This window comes from Triticum urartu, chromosome 6A, assembly GCF_056163025.1.
Source record: "Triticum urartu cultivar PI428250 chromosome 6A, HENAU_Tu73, whole genome shotgun sequence".
NCBI classification, from domain to species: Eukaryota; Viridiplantae; Streptophyta; class Magnoliopsida; order Poales; family Poaceae; genus Triticum; species Triticum urartu.
Window position 1 is genome coordinate 480,191,692 of NC_141878.1, and position 17,328 is coordinate 480,209,019.

Consider the following 17,328-nt stretch of genomic DNA (forward strand, 5'->3'; position numbering starts at 1 on the left):
TTGAGTTTGCACGTGGTTGATTGTATCCTTGTTGCTTGTTTGTCTTGTTTGGGTAGAGCCGGGAGACGAGTTCGCTAACGAGGAGCCCGTTGAGTTCGCTTTCGAGGATCCAGTCAACTCTGACAACTGTGCAGGCAAGATGATCATACTTTCGAGGATCCAGTTTGGGTGAGATATTATGCTTCCCCTGTATCCCCAACACCTGATTGCATAACCGGAAAGGTTCGGGAGTTTCATAGGTGGGAATTCTAGTAGCTCTAGTTCTTCTTCCACGAATATTGGTTTGAGATTGGGATTTCTTACCGATTATTCGTTCTTGATCCGTACCTTGTTGATTTATTTCTCTACCTTAATTATATGTGGCTTCTCAATTTATGGATATGTGACCATTTCAAGAGGAATGCATTCGTTCATTTTGTTCGGATGTGAAGACTATATGTTGCATTTTTCATTCCATTGGATTCAGCTTCAATATTTCTCTGTCAATGTGCTAATGGTGGTCAACCTCTTCAGGATGGCTCCTCAAACGCGCATGACTCCGAATCCTGATCCGCCACCACCTCCACCTCCTCCGGAGGCATGGCAAGCTGTGATGGCCGCAACCAATGCAAACACACAGTTGATCATGCAAATTCTTCAAGAGCGCAATCAAGGCAGTCAAGGGAATCAAGGCAGCAATCCGAGTCACTTTGCTACACTCAACCAGTTCCTTGCTAACAGGCCAAAGACTTTCAGCAATTGTGTTGAGGCAACAGATGCTGACGATTGGCTTGTGGATCTGTGCAAGCATTTCGAGTGCAGTAACGTCAGGCCTGAGGACTTTGTCAAATTCGCTTCCTTCCAACTCAAAGATCAAGCTGCAGAATGGTTCCAGCAGTACAAGGACTCCAGAGGTGGACGTGTTATCGCTTGGGATGATTTCTGTCGAGATTTCCGAGCTCATCATATTCCCCAGAGCGTGGTTGAAAGCAAGCGTGAGGAATTCCGCAATCTGAAGCAAGGCTCTTTGTCTGTCTATGACTATAACAAGTTGTTTCAGAAGCTCGCCCGCTTTGCCAAGCAGGACGTCCCTGATGAGAAGAGCATGATATATCAGTTCAGGGGTGGTCTCAGAGAAGAAATTCAGCTAGCTCTTGTTCTCTTTGAGCCCTTGAGATACGATGAGTTCTACAACATGGCACTGAAGCAAGAGGCTGCTCAGTTGAGGTGTGATGCTTCCAAGAAGCGAGTCAGAGATGTTACTCCTTCTTCCTCTACTCAAGTGGTCAAGCAGCAGAAGTATTGGCTTCCTCCTCCTCTGTTCCGTCAGCCGTATCAGCAGAAGAGCAAAGGTGGCAGTGGTTCTTCCCACCCACCCAACCCTGGATTTCAGAACATGACTTCGTCTCAAGCTCCAAGATCGAGTGCTCCGTATCACCGTCCGCTTTCAGAGGTCACGTGCAACAAGTGCCAACAGAAGGGTCACTATGCCAACAAGTGTTTCAACCAGAGGCGTCTTCCTCCTCCTCCTGTCAGATCGGCAAGTACAGCTGTGGTCAAGCATAACCCCAAGCACGCCAAGGTCAACTTGATGAATGCAGCTCAGGCAGAGGACTCGTCAGATGTGATAATGGGTAACCTTCCTGTTAACGATGTTCCTGCAAAAGTTCTTTTTGACACTCGTGCATCGCATTCCTTTTTGTCATGCCCTTTTGCATCGAAGCACAATGTTGATACCGAGATTATGCCCAAAGTCATGCAAGTTGTTTCTCCCGGCAAGCTTTTGACTTCTAGTTTGGTTGCTCCCGATATCTCTATCACATTGGGTGATTACAAGTTTCTCTCTTCTCCCGTGGTTCTTGGTAACTCGGATATTGATCTTATTCTCGGAATGGATTGGCTTTCTAAGCACAAGGCTCAGCTTGATTGTGCAGCCAGGCAGATTCAATTGACTCATTCGTCTCAGGATGTAATTGTCTTTGCCGCTCGTGATGATACCATCCGTCTGTTTTCTCTCAATGAGAAGGGTGAATTGGATGCTATCTCCCAAATTCCAGTCGTTTGCGAATATCAAGACGTCTTTCCAGAAGAACTTCCAGGAATGCCTCCGCACCGGCCAGTTGAATTCGTTATTGATCTTGAGCCTGGCACGGAACCTGTGTGCAAACGTCCTTACAAGCTCGGTCCTGAAGAGTTGAAGGAGCTGAAGAAGCAACTCGATATTCAAGAGAAAATGGGTCTCATCCGGCCTATTTCTTCTCCGTGGGGTTGTGGTGTTCTTTTTGTGAAGAAGAAGGACGGAATGGACCGACTTTGTGTTGATTACCGTCCAGTGAACAAGAGGACCATCAAGAACAAATACCCACTTCCCAACATCAATGAGCTGTTCGAACAACTCAAAGGTGCCCAAGTATTCTCCAAGCTTGATCTCCATATGGGTTATCATCAGATTCGAATCCGTGAGCAAGATATTCCCAAGACGGCTTTCAGGACAAGCTTTGGTTCTTATGAATACACTGTCATGTCTTTTGGCCTCGCTAACGCTCCTCCGACGTTCTCTCGCATGATGAACTTCATCTTCAACGCCTACACCAATGACTTCGTTTTAGTCTATCTCGACGACATTCTGGTTTTCTCGAAGAACAAGGAAGATCATGCCAAGCATTTGCGTTTGGTTCTTGATAAGCTCAGGGAACATCAGTTCTACGCCAAGTTCTCCAAGTGTGAATTTTGGCTTGATGAGGTTCTTTATCTTGGTCATATCATCTCTGCCAAGGGCATTGCCGTGAATCCTGAGAAGGTGTCTGCAATTGTGAATTGGGAACCTCCTCAGAACGTGAAGCAACTCCGCAGTTTTCTCGGTCTCGCAAGCTATTGCCGAAGATTCGTTGAAAATTTTTCTAAGATCGCGAAGCCTCTCTCTAATCTTCTTCAGAAGCACGTCAAGTATGTTTGGTCTCCGGAGTGTGATATTGCTTTCAACACTTTGAAAGAGAAATTGATCACTGCTCCAGTTCTGACTCCGCCTGATGAATCCAAGCCGTATGAGGTCTTTTGTGATGCCTCTCTCCAAGGTCTTGGCGCAGTTTTTATGCAAGAGAAGAAAGTTGTTGCTTATACATCTCGCCAGTTGAAGCCTAATGAGAAGAACTACCTCACTCACGATCTCGAGTTGGCGGCAGTTGTGCATGCTCTTTTGACTTGGAGACATCTTCTATTGGGAAGAAAAGTGGACATTTTCACTGATCACAAGAGTCTCAAGTACATCTTCACTCAGCCTAATCTCAACCTCAGGCAAACTCGATGGGTCGAAATGATTCAAGAGTATAATCCGAGTATTGAGTATACTCCAGGCAAGGCCAATGTGATTGCTGACGCTTTGAGCAGGAAGGCTTACTGCAATAGTCTGATTCTCAAGCCTTATCAACCCGAGCTTTGTGAAGCTTTCCGCAAACTTAATCTGCAAGTTATTCCTCAAGGTTTCCTCGCCAACCTTCAAGTCTCTCCTACCTTAAAAGACCAGATTCGCCAAGCCCAGCTTCTTGATGCTATGGTGAAAAAGGTGAAGATTGGGATTGCCAAGAGCCAGTCCAAGTACAAGTGCTACCGCCTTGATGACAAGGACACTCTCTTCTTCGAGGATCGTATTGTTGTACCCAAAGGTGACCTTTGTAAAGTGATCATGAATGAGGCTCACAATTCTCTCCTCTCCATCCACCCTGGGAGCACGAAGATGTATCAGGACCTCAAGCAAGCTTATTGGTGGACTCGAATGAAGCGCGAGATCACTCAATTCATGAATGAATGTGATGTCTGCAGAAGAGTGAAGGCAGAACACCAAAGGCCAGCAGGTCTCCTCCAACCTCTTGACATTCCAGAATGGAAGTTTGACCACATTGAAATGGACTTCGTAACTGGGTTTCCAAAGTCCAAGCGTGGCAATGATGCTATATTCGTTGTCATCGATAAACTCACCAAAGTGGCTCATTTTCTGCCTATCAAAGAGTCGATCACTGCAGCTCAATTGGCGGAACTCTATACCTCTCATATTGTCTCTCTGCACGGTATTCCTCAAGTGATCTCTTCAGACCATGGCAGCATCTTTACCTCGAAGTTTTAGGATTCTTTTCAGAAGGCCATGGGCACCAACATCCGCTTCAGCACAGCTTTCCATCCTCAAACAAGCGGTCAAGTCGAGCGTGTCAACCAGATTCTTGAAGATATGCTCAGGGCTTGTGTGATCTCCTTCGGCATGAAGTGGGAGGATTGTCTTCCTTATGATGAATTCTCCTACAACAACAGTTTTCAAGCAAGTTCGGGCAAGGCCCCTTTTGAAATTCTGTATGGCAGGAAGTGCCGTACCCCTCTCAACTGGTCTGAAACCGGTGAACGTCAGCTTTTGGGTAATGACTTAATCACAAAGGCAGAGGAAATGTGCAAAGTCATTCGTGATAACCTCAAAGAAGCCCAATCCCGTCAGAAGAGCTACTATGATAGTAAGCACCGCGATTTGGCTTTCCAGATCGGAGATCATGTTTACCTCCGTGTCTCTCCTATGAAAGGTACTCGTCGCTTCGGTATCAAAGGGAAGCTTGCCCCTAGATATGTGGGACCTTTCAAGATTGTCAGCAAGAGAGGCGACCTCGCCTATCAACTCGAGCTTCCTTCAAACTTTGCAAATGTTCATGATGTGTTCCATGTCTCTCAGCTTCGAAAGTGCTTCAAGACTCCCGACCGCACCGTCAACTTCGAGGACATTGAGCTCCAAGAAGATCTCTCCTATCGTGAGCACCCAGTTGCTATTCTTGAAGAGACTGAACGCAAGACTCGCAACAAGTCGATCAAATTTCTCAAAGTCAAGTGGTCACACCATTCCGACCGTGAAGCTACCTGGGAACGCGAGGATCACCTCCGTTCTGAGTACCCAGCGTTCTTTCAGTCCTAGATCTCGGGACGAGATCCTTACGTAGTGGTGGAGTGTTGTAACACCCCAGATATAACTTTCCCAATTTCTACTCCAACTCTTGCCATTTCCGGCGTTAAGTTATTTTATTTTCTCGGGTTCGGGTCTTTGTCTCCGTGTGTTGTTATCGTTGTCATGCATCTCATATCATGTCATCATGTGCATTGCATTTGCATACGTGTTCGTCTCATGCATTCGAGCTTTTTCCCCGTTTTCCGTTTTGCATTCCGGCGCTTCGTTCTCCTCCGGTGGTCATTTCTAGCTTTCTTTCGTGTGTGGGGATTAAACATTTCCGGATTGGACCGAGACTTGCCAAGCGGCCTTGGTTTACTACCGGTAGACCGCCTGTCAAGTTTCGTACCATTTGGACTTCGTTTGATACTCGAACGGTTAACCGAGGGACCGAAAAGGCCTCGTGTGTGTTGCAGCCCAACACCCCTCCAATTTTGCCCAAAACACACCTAACTCTGCTCCATCATCTAGAGCGTTCGATCACGATCGCGTGGCCGAAAACCGCACCTCATTTGGACTCTCCTAACTCCCCCTATGCCTATTTAAACACCCCCCGAAATCCGGATCTTCCTCTCCCCCCGAAAACCCTAATTTCCACCTCGCGCGGCCGGACATGTCCGTTCCGGCTGGATGCACCGCCGCCGACGCCCGCAGCCACTGAGGGGCTGCCACGTGGCAAGCCGCCGCCGCCACCGCCCGCGGCCCGGCCGGCCCGCAGTCGGCCCTCCCCGCCGCCCGACCGGGCCTCTCGCCGCCCCGTCGCCTGAGGGAGTCGCACCGCCCCGCGCCTCTCTTCCCCGCCGCAGGTCGCCGCACCGGCCACCGCGCCCCTCCCCGGCGAGCTCCGCCGACGCGTCCCGACACCGGCGCGCCGCTCCGTCCCGCGCGCCTTGCCGCCCAAAGCCGCCGCGACCGAACCCCCGCCTCCGCCGGCCGCCTCGCCGCCGGTGGGAAGCCCGGCCGCTCCATCCGCGCCCGCCGCCGCCGTCGTCTACAGTGTCTCCGGCGAGATCCACCGCCGCCTCGGGAAGCGTGTAAATCTGGATCTGAAGATATTTCTCGGTTGACTTTTGTTCCTAACCCTAGTCCAAGTGCTCATGTTCGTAGCTCCGTAACTCTGCATCCGTAGCTCCGATTCATGCATATAGCATACCAAAATGTTCATCTCAGAGAGTACATCATTTCATTCCATTGCATCATTTTCTTTTGAGTTCATCTTGATGCCCGAAATGCTGTTAGAAGAGGGCTACTTGAGTTAATTGTCAGATCTGCTACTCCGTTTAGCACTTTTGTCATTTTTGCCATGATTAATGTGTGCATGATATGCCCGCGAGTTCTACATTTGTTAAGTGTTTTGTCATCTCTCCAGAGGTGCAACCCATGTATTTTTAGGATGTGTGTGGTGACTTGTGCAAGCTTGCAAAGTGGTGCACTTGCTAATTCTGTTTTCAGGGACTTAGTAATTTCACTAAGTCCTGGAGCTGTTCATCTCATGATGCCATATGTTCGTGTTGTTTCCTAGTGATCCGTGCCTCTTTTGAGGATGATCAGTAAGGATGTTTTGTTAACCTTGTAGTGCTCTATCCATCCATGTCTTCTTTTAAAATTATGGAGCACCCTAGCTTGAGTCAATCGAGCTCTACTTTTGCTACTTTATGAATCTGGGCAGATTGTCAACTTGTTTGCAATTTTGCCGGTGATGTTGTAGTTGATCCGTGGATGCTATGCCATTGTTCTTGCCATATCTAACTTGCATTTTGTGCCTTCTTGATGGATGTATGCTTGTCTGGCCATGAATTGCTCTGTAGTGAGTGCATCGAGCTCGTAAACATGCCTACTTGAGTTATATTTCAGCATGTGTCAGTTTTTCACTAAGTCTAAAAACTGATTATGTTTCTGCTATGTTCACATGCTTGCAATTGTATTTTCTGATCCCTTTTGGCTCAAGGTCACTAAGGAAATTTTGTTAAGCTCTTTGAGTAGCTCCATTCCATGCTTTACTTTGCCATGTTCAGGTCCTGTAGCATGTAGTTTTGTTGCTCCGAAGAGGGCTATCTGATCTGAAATTCCAGACAAGTGTTGATTTCACTAAGTCTGAGATCTGTTTGTCATATGCATTTTTGCCATGCTTGTTTGAACCTGTTAATGGATGATTTGGCCGTAGCTCAGTGCTAGACTTTTGTTAAGCATCTTGTGTGCATCCCTGCCATGTATTTTGTTGTCATGCTTGGTTGTTGTAGCATGATCATTTCGTTGCATTTAGATGCCTACTTGCTGTAAATCGCAGACCGGGGCCATATTTGAATCCCTTGCCATTTCCAAACCGTAACTCCGATTCCGGCGTTCTTTATATCGTTTTCAAGCGATTTCATCTCATCTTTCCAGTGGCACACTTGGTTTTCCAAGTTGAGGCCAGGTTCATGCATTTCCTGTCATATCTTGCATTTTGCATCCCGCATCGCATCCCGCATAGCATATCATCCTTGCATTGTGTTGTTTGAGTTTGCACGTGGTTGATTGTATCCTTGTTGCTTGTTTGTCTTGTTTGGGTAGATCCGGGAGACGAGTTCGCTAACGAGGAGCCCGTTGAGTTCGCTTTCGAGGATCCAGTCAACTCTGACAACTGTGCAGGCAAGATGATCATACCCTCGAATCACTACTATCTTTGCTATGCTAGTTTGCTCGCTCTTTTACTATGCCATTGCTACGATGCCTACCACTTGCTTGCAAGCCTCCCAAATTGCCATGTCAAACCTCTAACCCACCATGTCCTAGCAAACCGTTGATTGGATATGTTACCGCTTTGCTCAGCCCCTCTTATAGCGTTGCTAGTTGCAGGTGAAGATTGGAGGCCGTTCCTTGTTGGAACATTTATTTACTTGTTGGGATATCATTATATTATCTTGCTATATCAATGAATCTATATACTTGGTAAAGGGTGGAAGGCTCGGCCTCTCGCCTAGTGTTTTGTTCCACTCTTGCCACCCTAGTTTTCGTCATATCGGTGTTATATTCCCGGATTTTGCGTTCCTTACGCGGTTGGGTTATAATGGGAACCCCTTGATATTTCACCTTGATTAAAGCTTTTCCAGCAGTGCCCAACATTGGTCTTACCCTTTGCCACCTAGCCTCTTTTTCCCTCGGGTTTCCGGAGCCCGCGGGTCATCTTATTTTAAACCCCCCCGGGCCAGTGCTCCTCTGAATGTTGGTCCGATCGAGTAGACTGCGGGGCCACCTCGGGGAAACTTGAGGGTTGGTTTTACTCGTAGGATGTCTCATCTGAGTGTGCCCTGAGAAAGAGATATGTGCAGCTCCTATCGGGATTTGTCGGCACATTCGGGCGGTGTTGCTGGTCTTGTTTTAACCTGTCGAAGTGTCTTGAGTTACCGAGATACCGAGTCTGATCGGAACGTCTTGGGAGGAGGTCTATTCCTTCGTTGACCGTGAGAGCTTGTCATGGGCTAAGTTGGGACTCCCCTGCAGGGATTGAACTTTCGAAAGCCGTGCCCGCGGTTATGGGCAGATGGGAATTTGTTAATGTCCGGTTGTAGATAACTTGAACCTTAATTAATTAAAATGTATCAACCGAGTGTGTTACCGTGATGGCCTCTTCTCGGCGGAGTCCGGGAAGTGGACACGGTGTTGGAGTAATGTTTGCGCAGGTTGCTCTCTAGTTTCTCGCTCGCGCTTTGCCTCCTCTTCTCGCTCTCTTTTGCGAATAAGTTAGCCATCATATTTGCTAGTCGCTTGCTGCTGCTCCACTCATATTTTACCTTGCCTTACCTATAAGCTTAAATAGTCTTGATCGCGAGGGTGCGAGATTGCTGAGTCCCTATGGCTCACAGATTACTATTACACCAGATGCAGGGCCTGATGATTCCGCTCCAGGAGACGCGTATGAGCTCAAGTGGGAGTTCGACGAAGACTCTCAACGTTACTATGTTTCCTTTCCCGATGATCAGTCGTGGTGCCCAGTTGGGGGTGAACGGGACCGTTGTCGCATGTTGGGTTCTCTTTTATTTTGGCGCCGTAGTCGGGCCATGAGTGTTTGGATGATGTAATGTTATTTATGTACTTGTTTGACGTGGCGAGTGTAAGCCAACTATGTTATCTCCCCTTTATTATTTATATTACATGGGATGTTGTGAAGATTGCCTAACTTGCGACATATGCCTTCAATGCGATTATGTCTCTAAGTCGTGCCTCGACACGTGGGAGCTATAGTCGCATCGAGGGTGTTACAACAAAGAACTTCAAAGAGTTCCCCAAAGTTTCTAGCGGAGAGTCAAGACGAAAACGTGTGCCAACCGCTATGCATAAGTTCACAGAACTCGCAAGTTGATCACCAAAACATACATCAAGTGGATCACGTGATATCCCATTCTTACCACAGATAAGCACATGCAAGACATACATCAAGTGTTCTCAAATCCTTAAAGACTCAATCCGATAAGATAACTTCAAAGGGAAAACTCAACCCATTACAATAGAGTAGAGGGGGAGAAACATCATAATAAGATCCAACTATAATAGCAAAGCTCGCGATACATCAAGATCGTACCACCTCAAGAACACGAGAGAGATAGAGATCAAACACATAGCTACTGGTACATACCCTCAGCCCCGAGGGAGAACCACTCCCTCCTTGTCATGGAGAGCACCGGGATGATGAAGATGGCCACCGGAAAGGGATTCCCCCCTCCGGCAGGGTGCCAAAACGGGTCTAGATTGGTTTTCGGTGGCTACGGAGGCTTCTGGCGGCGGAACTCCCGATCTATTCTGGCCCCCGATGTTTTTAGGGTTTATTGATATATATAGGTGAAAGAAGTCGGTCAGGGAGCCACGAGGGGCCCACGAAGGTGGGGGCGCGCCCAGGGGGCAGGCGCGCCTCCCTGCCTCATGGCCTCCTCGAAGCTTCCCTGGCGTATACTCCAAGTCTTCTGGATTTCTTCCGTTCCAAAAATAACTCTCCCAAAGGTCTCATTCTGTTTGGACTTCGTTTGATATTCCTTTTCTTCGAAACACTGAAATAGGCAAGAAAACAACAATTTGGGCTGGGCCTCCGGTTAATAGATTAGTCCCAAAAATAATATAAACATGTATAATAAAGCCCATAAACATCCAAAACAGATAATATAATAGCATGGAACAATAAAAAATTATAGATACGTTGGAGACGTATCACACAACTCAAGAGAGACGCTAGCACGATTGCTCTATAGGCGGATACGACACTTGTGCACGACCTATAAGATGCAAAGATATATCAACTTTCTATCCCAAGTATGCTATGTATGTATGGTTCCTGGTGTTTCTCAAGATGATCCAAGATGATCGGATATGACAATCTTATGCAATGTGGTATGATGCTATGGCTCTTGCTTACAAGCTTCTTTGCTCTTTCTCTCTTTTGCTTAAAAGCTTATTCTTATTTTTGTATGGCCACGATGCACAAACCAAGATAGCAATTGTGTATATACGGGAACAATCTTGTGACACAAGAGATGATATGATGATACCTAGATGATATGGTATATATGCAATGGGAGGTACGGATCACTAATGTGCACAAGTAACGTTGCCGGCAATACTCAAATGGCTAGTATCGATAGGCAAGTGACGCAAAATGGGCTAGGGGTTAACAATGCAATTGCAAGGGGAATATACAATGATGTCGTCGAGGTTACCGTCCTTAGAGATGATGAGTGGTGGTGTTCTTGATGTAGAACCGTCCCTAATTAGCCGAAACACCTTAGGAAACGAAAAAACCGCGAACTTAAAATCTCCAAAGGCAAATGTCAAATTATGGTAGTGGAATGTGGTGGTGGTTGCGGAAGTATCGGTGGGGACCCGGTCAAAATGGGGTTAGGTGGTGGAAGGGTATGATGGGCTATACACAGTGTCGGAGTTGAAAGTACGGTCCCTAAGTAGCCGAAACACCTTAGAAGACACAACTCACAACACAAACAAAATTGGGTTAAGTTGGGGTGGCGGAAGTGTATGGTGGGCAAGGTTATGCGGAAGTGGTGATGGTGGTTGGTGAAGAAGAAACCGTCCCTAAGTAGCCAAAACACCTTAGGAGACTTAAGTCACAACTCAAACAACCACATATGCAATGGGGATCAAAATGGGTTAGGTTGTGGAAGTCGGTGGTGGTAATGCGGATGATATGGTAGTGGCCTTAGGCAATGTCGGTGTACAAAAGTAGGGGCTCTCCTTTTAACCCATTTACTTGTGCATGAGCAGTCAGAGCCGCGCCCGCGGCCACACTTAACAAGGCAGAGGAGGGAAGCCGGAGGGAAACCGAAGCATAATACGACCAAAGCAACGCCAAGACCCAAGGCGCAAAGAGAGCAAGAGGGCGAGGTGGACTCCCCCGGCAAGACCCTTGCCGGGGTGGCTTCCGCAGCCTCGGCAAGATCCTTGCTGGGGCAACTTGCCTAACGCCAGCAGAGCGTGCCACCCTTGAGCCTAAGGGATTCCAACACCATGTTGGAACCAAGGCTTGGGGGGCACCTCTATGGCGGCATGCAGATCTTTGTAGAGATCTTAGATACGCAAGATCATATGAGGACCAAAAGACGACTACCCCCGGCAAGGTCCTTGCCGGGGACGACCGTGGTGCCGCAGCGAGACCCTTGCCGGGCCCTCGGCAAGGCCCTTGCCGAGGACGCCTGTGGGGCCGCAGCCAGGCCCGTGTCTGCCAAAGGTTCCACCACCGCTCCCATACAGCTTCCATCTCGACCAGCTGAGCAGACGCCTGCGTGGCAGCGCGCGGCCTCTACACTGACTCAGCAAGCACCTGCGTGGTGGCATGCAGATCTTCGTGAAGGCTCCACCACCGCGCCAGCCCAACAGCCAGCCAACGTGGCGCCACGATGCCTCATCAGCCCGGACGCGTGTCGAAGCCAGGCGTGGCGGCGGCAGCTGGGACGTGCTTCATTGGCGTCCCCGATAAAGTGAGAGGGGCACGTTGGTAGTGCATTAAATGCGTTTTCCGATGGGGCCAGAGGATAGACTCACCTACTGTAGACCTTTCCACCTCCTGTGTGCCACTGTAGCAACCCCTTTTCGCCTATAAAAGGAGGCCCGAGGCGTCCATGAGAGGGATTCAGATCTTTTGGGCAAAGTTGCACCTCGTAGCTAGCTCAAGAACACAAGAACACTCAAATACATCCACCAAAGCAGGACTAGGGTATTACACATCTTTGCGGCCCGAACCTGGGTAAACGATCTGTGTGCTTCCTGTCAGACCCGCTCTTCGCACAACCCCGCGCCCGCCAACCGTAGAAGGGATCCCAGTGACCCTATAGGTGTCGATTTCCCCCGACAGGCAAAGATGCCAAAGTTCCAAAAATTTGATGGAGTCAAATAGTGATGGTAGTATTTTTGTAGGAAGGGGGATGTCAAGAGCTTCGAAACGAGCTAAATCAAAAACGGACTCCAGATGAATTAGTTATGTCCAAAATAAAATTTCAGCACAGTCAGTTTCAGGGTTAACCGGACATCTGGGAGTAGGTCCAGATGATCCGGGTTCGTCAATCGGATTTCTGCCGTTTGTGGTGCCTGGACATCCGGGAGATGGTCCAGCTAATCCGGGTGGATCCGGATGATCCGGGAGTACTTCCGGATGATCCGGGCAGGTTAAACTGCTCGGGATTTCCTCTTGGGGACGAATTTTTGGGCGAAAAATGGATGATTTCGGGGGGAAAATTGAGGAGATTTCGTGGATGGAAGGTGGGGAAACTTGTGGAGATGCTAGATCCACTTGAAATCAAGCAAATTCATGGATCAAAATCAACAAAACTTCATCAAACCAACAAATCACAAAAAATTGGGGCTATTTTTGTGGGGATTTTCGAATTTAGAACGAAATCAAGCAAAACAAGGCTAGAAAACGACGGGGGGACTCCAAATTCATGATAAACATGGCTCTGATACCAAGATGATGTAGGGTAGAACCCTAGAGGACCGATCTTTCACGAAATAGAGGGAATCCCACGAATAACACGAAGAACACGAGGGGAAAGAGAGGAATCACTCAAATCAACAAGAAACAATCACACATGTGCTAGATCCTCGAAACACAAAGAGATACACGATCCAAATCCAACAAAGAAAGATACATAGGTAACCGGTTCTTCTCCGTGAGAAGGTCTTGATGGGGGTCACCCGTGAGGGGGTCTTGAATCCAAGATGGATCTTCTCCGTAGAGGCGCGCGGTCTCTCTCGTGGAGTAGATCCGTATGGATGAGCAAAGCTCTATCTCTAATGAGCTACTACCTTGCTAACCCTCACTAGAAGGAGGAGGGGGTCTATATATAGTGCTAAGCCACGAAGGGGTAAGTGAGGGGCGAAGGGGTACACGGGCTTCGGCCCAAGTCACGCGCGTAGGCAGGGTCCGGATGATCTGGGTAACGTCAGGATGATCCGGGACCTCGTCCGAATGATCCGGCTCCGTCGAGGGGATTTCTACAAGGTTCGGGTGTCTTCGGACGCAATTGTCCGGATGATCTGGGGGTGGGTCCGGATGATCCGGCTGAGCCCGGATGATCCGAACGGCGGTCCGGATGTCTGGCCTGGCTCCAGCGGCCTCTCCGTCTTCTTCTTCTTCTCCTTTCTTCCGTCTTCTCTTCCATGCTTGGCCTTGGTCCTTTGAATCTCCATGGTCATCTCGTATGAGCGTGAGTATACACAAGGTCCATGCATAAGGTAGTAGCCATGTCTCATATGTGGAAAGTGACGGATCGAAGAGGAGTGAGTTCACCTTGTGTCCAATGGCGTATGGTCGAGGTCTTATCGTATGTCCTCTTGGGGCTTGGGGAGTAGTCGAAGTGTACATGGGGATGATCGTAGGATGCTCCGCATCAGCATCTTTCAAGTTTCCTAATCCCACCTTGCTCTTTTACAATGATTCTCACCAAAAAATATATGAGCGGCCCAAGCAATAAAAAAAATATGAACGGCCCAAGCAATCAACCAATAGATGGCTAAAACAAAAGAGAGCAGTCCTCATGGTTAGGGCGAGCTAACTAAAAGCGAATGAGCTAATTAAATAAAGGATTGTGAGCCTAAATACATTATTTAAACGGATGCGGCTAATTAAAGAAAGGATTATGGTAAACCAATGAAATAAATTAAAAAAAGTTTGTGGACTTGATAAATAGAATATTCAAATAGATGGACCTAATTAAAGGAAGGATTTGAGATATAAAGGTAGAATTAATGGAAGAAAATATACTTAAATAGATGGTAATTAATGGAAGGATTATACTTAAATGGAATTAGTAGGAGATCACGCCCGGCAAAGAAAATATAAATGTGGATAAATTGCATTTTTTATGTTCATTTTATGAAAAGATGTTGCATTGTAATATGATTTTCATAGCGAATGCGGTGCTATGAGACATTATATTTGTACAGAACATCAATTTTTTCTGTTCCAACGCACGATCATATGTGCTAGTAGTCTATATAAGTTTCTTCATGCAGCCGCCACGCTCGGCCATCCATCTATCCGCTGCCACGAGTGGACCTCCGGCTCACCTCCACCTGCAACTTCGTGGTCAGCCACGTCGTGGCCGGTCCGGCTCACTGCCGGTGAAGCCTAGTCGTTGTCTTGACCTCGGGCGCTAGGTGAAATGCACTAAGAATAGCAAATCCGGAAAAGTAGTCGGTGTACAAGTACGAGCACTAATGTAAAGTTTAGGACTTGAAATCTGGTTTGGTTGGTTTCATCACAAAGAACCTTAACCATCTTGGTGTAACATTACACACGTTGCTGCACTGATCCGCACCATATAATCCATTCACAACAAATAAATCAATCGCATGCGCTTGGATGAAAATTAGAGTTGCCCATATTTACACCATCCCATCTGAATCTCAGAGTTCACAGCTAATGCCTGGCGCTACCAATAGTTCCCGCAGCTGCAGGTGCCACGCCGGAACCGGTGGAAACGCTTCCGGTCCCTGACCACGACCTCCCTCCCGAAGATCTCCGATATCAGCGCGCTGTAGGCGTGGCACTCCTTGCTCATCCGGAGGTTGGTGACGACCCTCACCGGAGTGCCTTCCGGCGTGCTGAGCAGCCCGAACGCCATGGCCAGCTTCTGGCTGTGGGCGGCGACGGCGCTCCGCTTCTCCTCGTCGTCCGCGTCCAGCGCCACCTCCGACGTGTCTGGCTTGTAGCCCTCGAACCGGAGCTGCCACTCCATCTGGTGGAGCATCTCGTAGATGTCGGCCGTCCGGGGGTGCGACCGGTCCTGCGACGTGAACCGGTGCATCTCGCCGTGCACCTCCACGGCGCTGAACCCCGGCGCCTGCGCTAGGCCCCTTTCCACCGCCTCCGTCCGGAGCGCGGCCGCCTCGTCCCAGTTCGCGGCCCTGGCGTGCATGTCCGCGAGGATTATGTAGTCGCCGGCGTTGACGGCGCCGCCGAGGCGCGCCAGCTCCCGCAGCGCGCGCTCGGCGAGCTCGATGTCGCCGTGGATCCGGCAGGCGTTGAGCAGGCTCCGCCAGGCCGTGTCCGTGGGACCCGTGGGCATGCTCCCGATGAGCGCGCGCGCCTCGTCCAGCCTCCGGGCGCGGGCCATGAGGTCCACCATGCAGCCGTAGTGCTGCGCGTTGGGAGCCACCTTGCGCTCGAGCCGCATCCGATCGAAGCACCGGAGGCCTTCCTCGAGCAGCCCCGAGCGGCTGCACGCGTTGAGCACGCCGACGTACACGGCCTCGTCGGGCTGGTGTCCCTCCCTGATCATCGCGTCGAACACCTGCAGCGCCTTACGCCCGTCCCCGTGCAACGCCAAGCCGGACACCATGGCGCTGTACGTCCACTCGTTCTTCTTGCCGTCCATGCCGTCGAACACCGCCGTCGCCTTCTCGATGCAGCCGCACTTGGCGTACATGTCCACCAGGGACGTCTCCATGAACGTGTTCAGCGTCACGGTATTCCTGAGCAGCGCGCAGTGGACGCTCCGGCCGACGTCGTAGGCGCCCAGGTGCGCGCACGCCGAGAGCGCGCTCACCATGGAGCTCTCGTCGGGCCTCCACCCGTCGCGCGCCATCGCGGCGAATGAGTCGAGGCAATCAGCCCACCACCCGGCCTTGGTGTACGCCGCGAGCAGCGCGCTCCAGGACGCCGCCGTCCTCTCCCCGGCCTCCATCTGCTCGAACGCCCGGCGCGCCAGCTCCGGCTCGCCGCACTTGCCGTAGAAGCTGATGAGGCTGTTCTGCGCGTGGTCGTCGTGCCCGAGGAACCCGAACTTCACGGCGTGTCCCTGCAGCTGCCTCCCTTGCCGCAATGCCGCGAGCTGCGCGCACGCCTTGAGGACGAACGGGAACGTGTAGCCGTCGGGCTCGACGCCGTCGTTCAGCATGTCGACGTACAGCCGCAGAGCGGCCGCGGGGTCGCGGCCACCGACGACGTGGCCGCGCATCAGTGTGTTGTAGTCGAACGCCTCCGGCTCGTCGAGCGTGGAGAAGATGGCCGCCGCGTACTCCATGCTGCCGGGCCACTCCCCGAGCGCGCACGCCGCGAGGAGCGGCCGCAGGTGCGGCGGGGAGCGGTCGAGGCCGAGCTTGAAGTTCCTCGCGTGCGCCTTCCTGACCTCGTCCAGGCCCCGCACGGGCCGCGCCGAGACCGTGGCGCAGCATGGCGCCTGCTCCAGCGCCTGCGTGGTCGTCGCCGGCGCCGGGGCGGAGGTTCTTGGCGTGGCGGCCTGGTGCTGCGGCTGGGGGAGCACTAGACCTCCCACCATGGCACTACCATCGGCGTGCGGAACAACAGGGGCGATGAGAGTGAGACCGTACCATCGTCGAACTGCGAACGAGTGGCTAACATGGAGCTCGGCCGTCCACACGAATTGGTTACCGCGAGGAGTGAAAATCCCACGTCCCTCTCCTAGCTTCCTCGTTGTTCACTCGATGCGGAGATGGAACTGCGCGGGGTGGAAGGATTTCGTGGCTGGGAAGCGGTGCTGGGATTTTCATGGGCTGTGGAATGTCATCCAGGGGTATGGAGCGGACAAATGGCAGATGGGCGGAATGGATGCTGTCACGGCGTCATTAGGCTGAGGATAAGGTCCATTGCCCGGCCAACTGGGCAAGCAGCGACACTGCCACAGGATGGCAGCCGGGGCCATACTCCGAAGGTCTAATTAATCGCTCCTGTTACTTACAACAACTCCAACGGACCGATCCAAATGGATGATGGTTTTATCCTTTTTTTGTCTATTTGAGTCGGCCGCCCGGTCACCGTCCGCCATCCGTCCTCTTTTAGTTTTGGGTCGGCAGTGTGCCCAACAGGCCGATCCATTTCATGACCGCGCGCGTTGCCGTCGCCCTGGTTTTGGCGCACCAGTGCGCAGGAAAGG

At 50.4% G+C, this 17,328-nt stretch overlaps 1 protein-coding gene across 1 annotated transcript; it reads right to left on the bottom strand.

Annotated features, from left to right (window-relative positions):
• Positions 1-14,653: 14,653 nt before the first annotated feature.
• Positions 14,654-16,976, bottom strand: LOC125514205 (Tetratricopeptide repeat (TPR)-like superfamily protein). Its single transcript, XM_048679492.2, has one exon. It carries the CDS (start codon positions 16,711-16,713, stop codon positions 14,866-14,868), a length of 1,848 nt encoding a protein of 615 aa, XP_048535449.1. The 5' UTR covers positions 16,714-16,976; the 3' UTR covers positions 14,654-14,865.
• Positions 16,977-17,328: the final 352 nt, after the last annotated feature.

Coding starts and splice junctions, on each gene's coding strand:
- LOC125514205 (XM_048679492.2), bottom strand. CDS start 16,713: ATGGTGGGAGGTCTAGTGCTCCCCCAGCCGCAGCACCAGGCCGCCACG.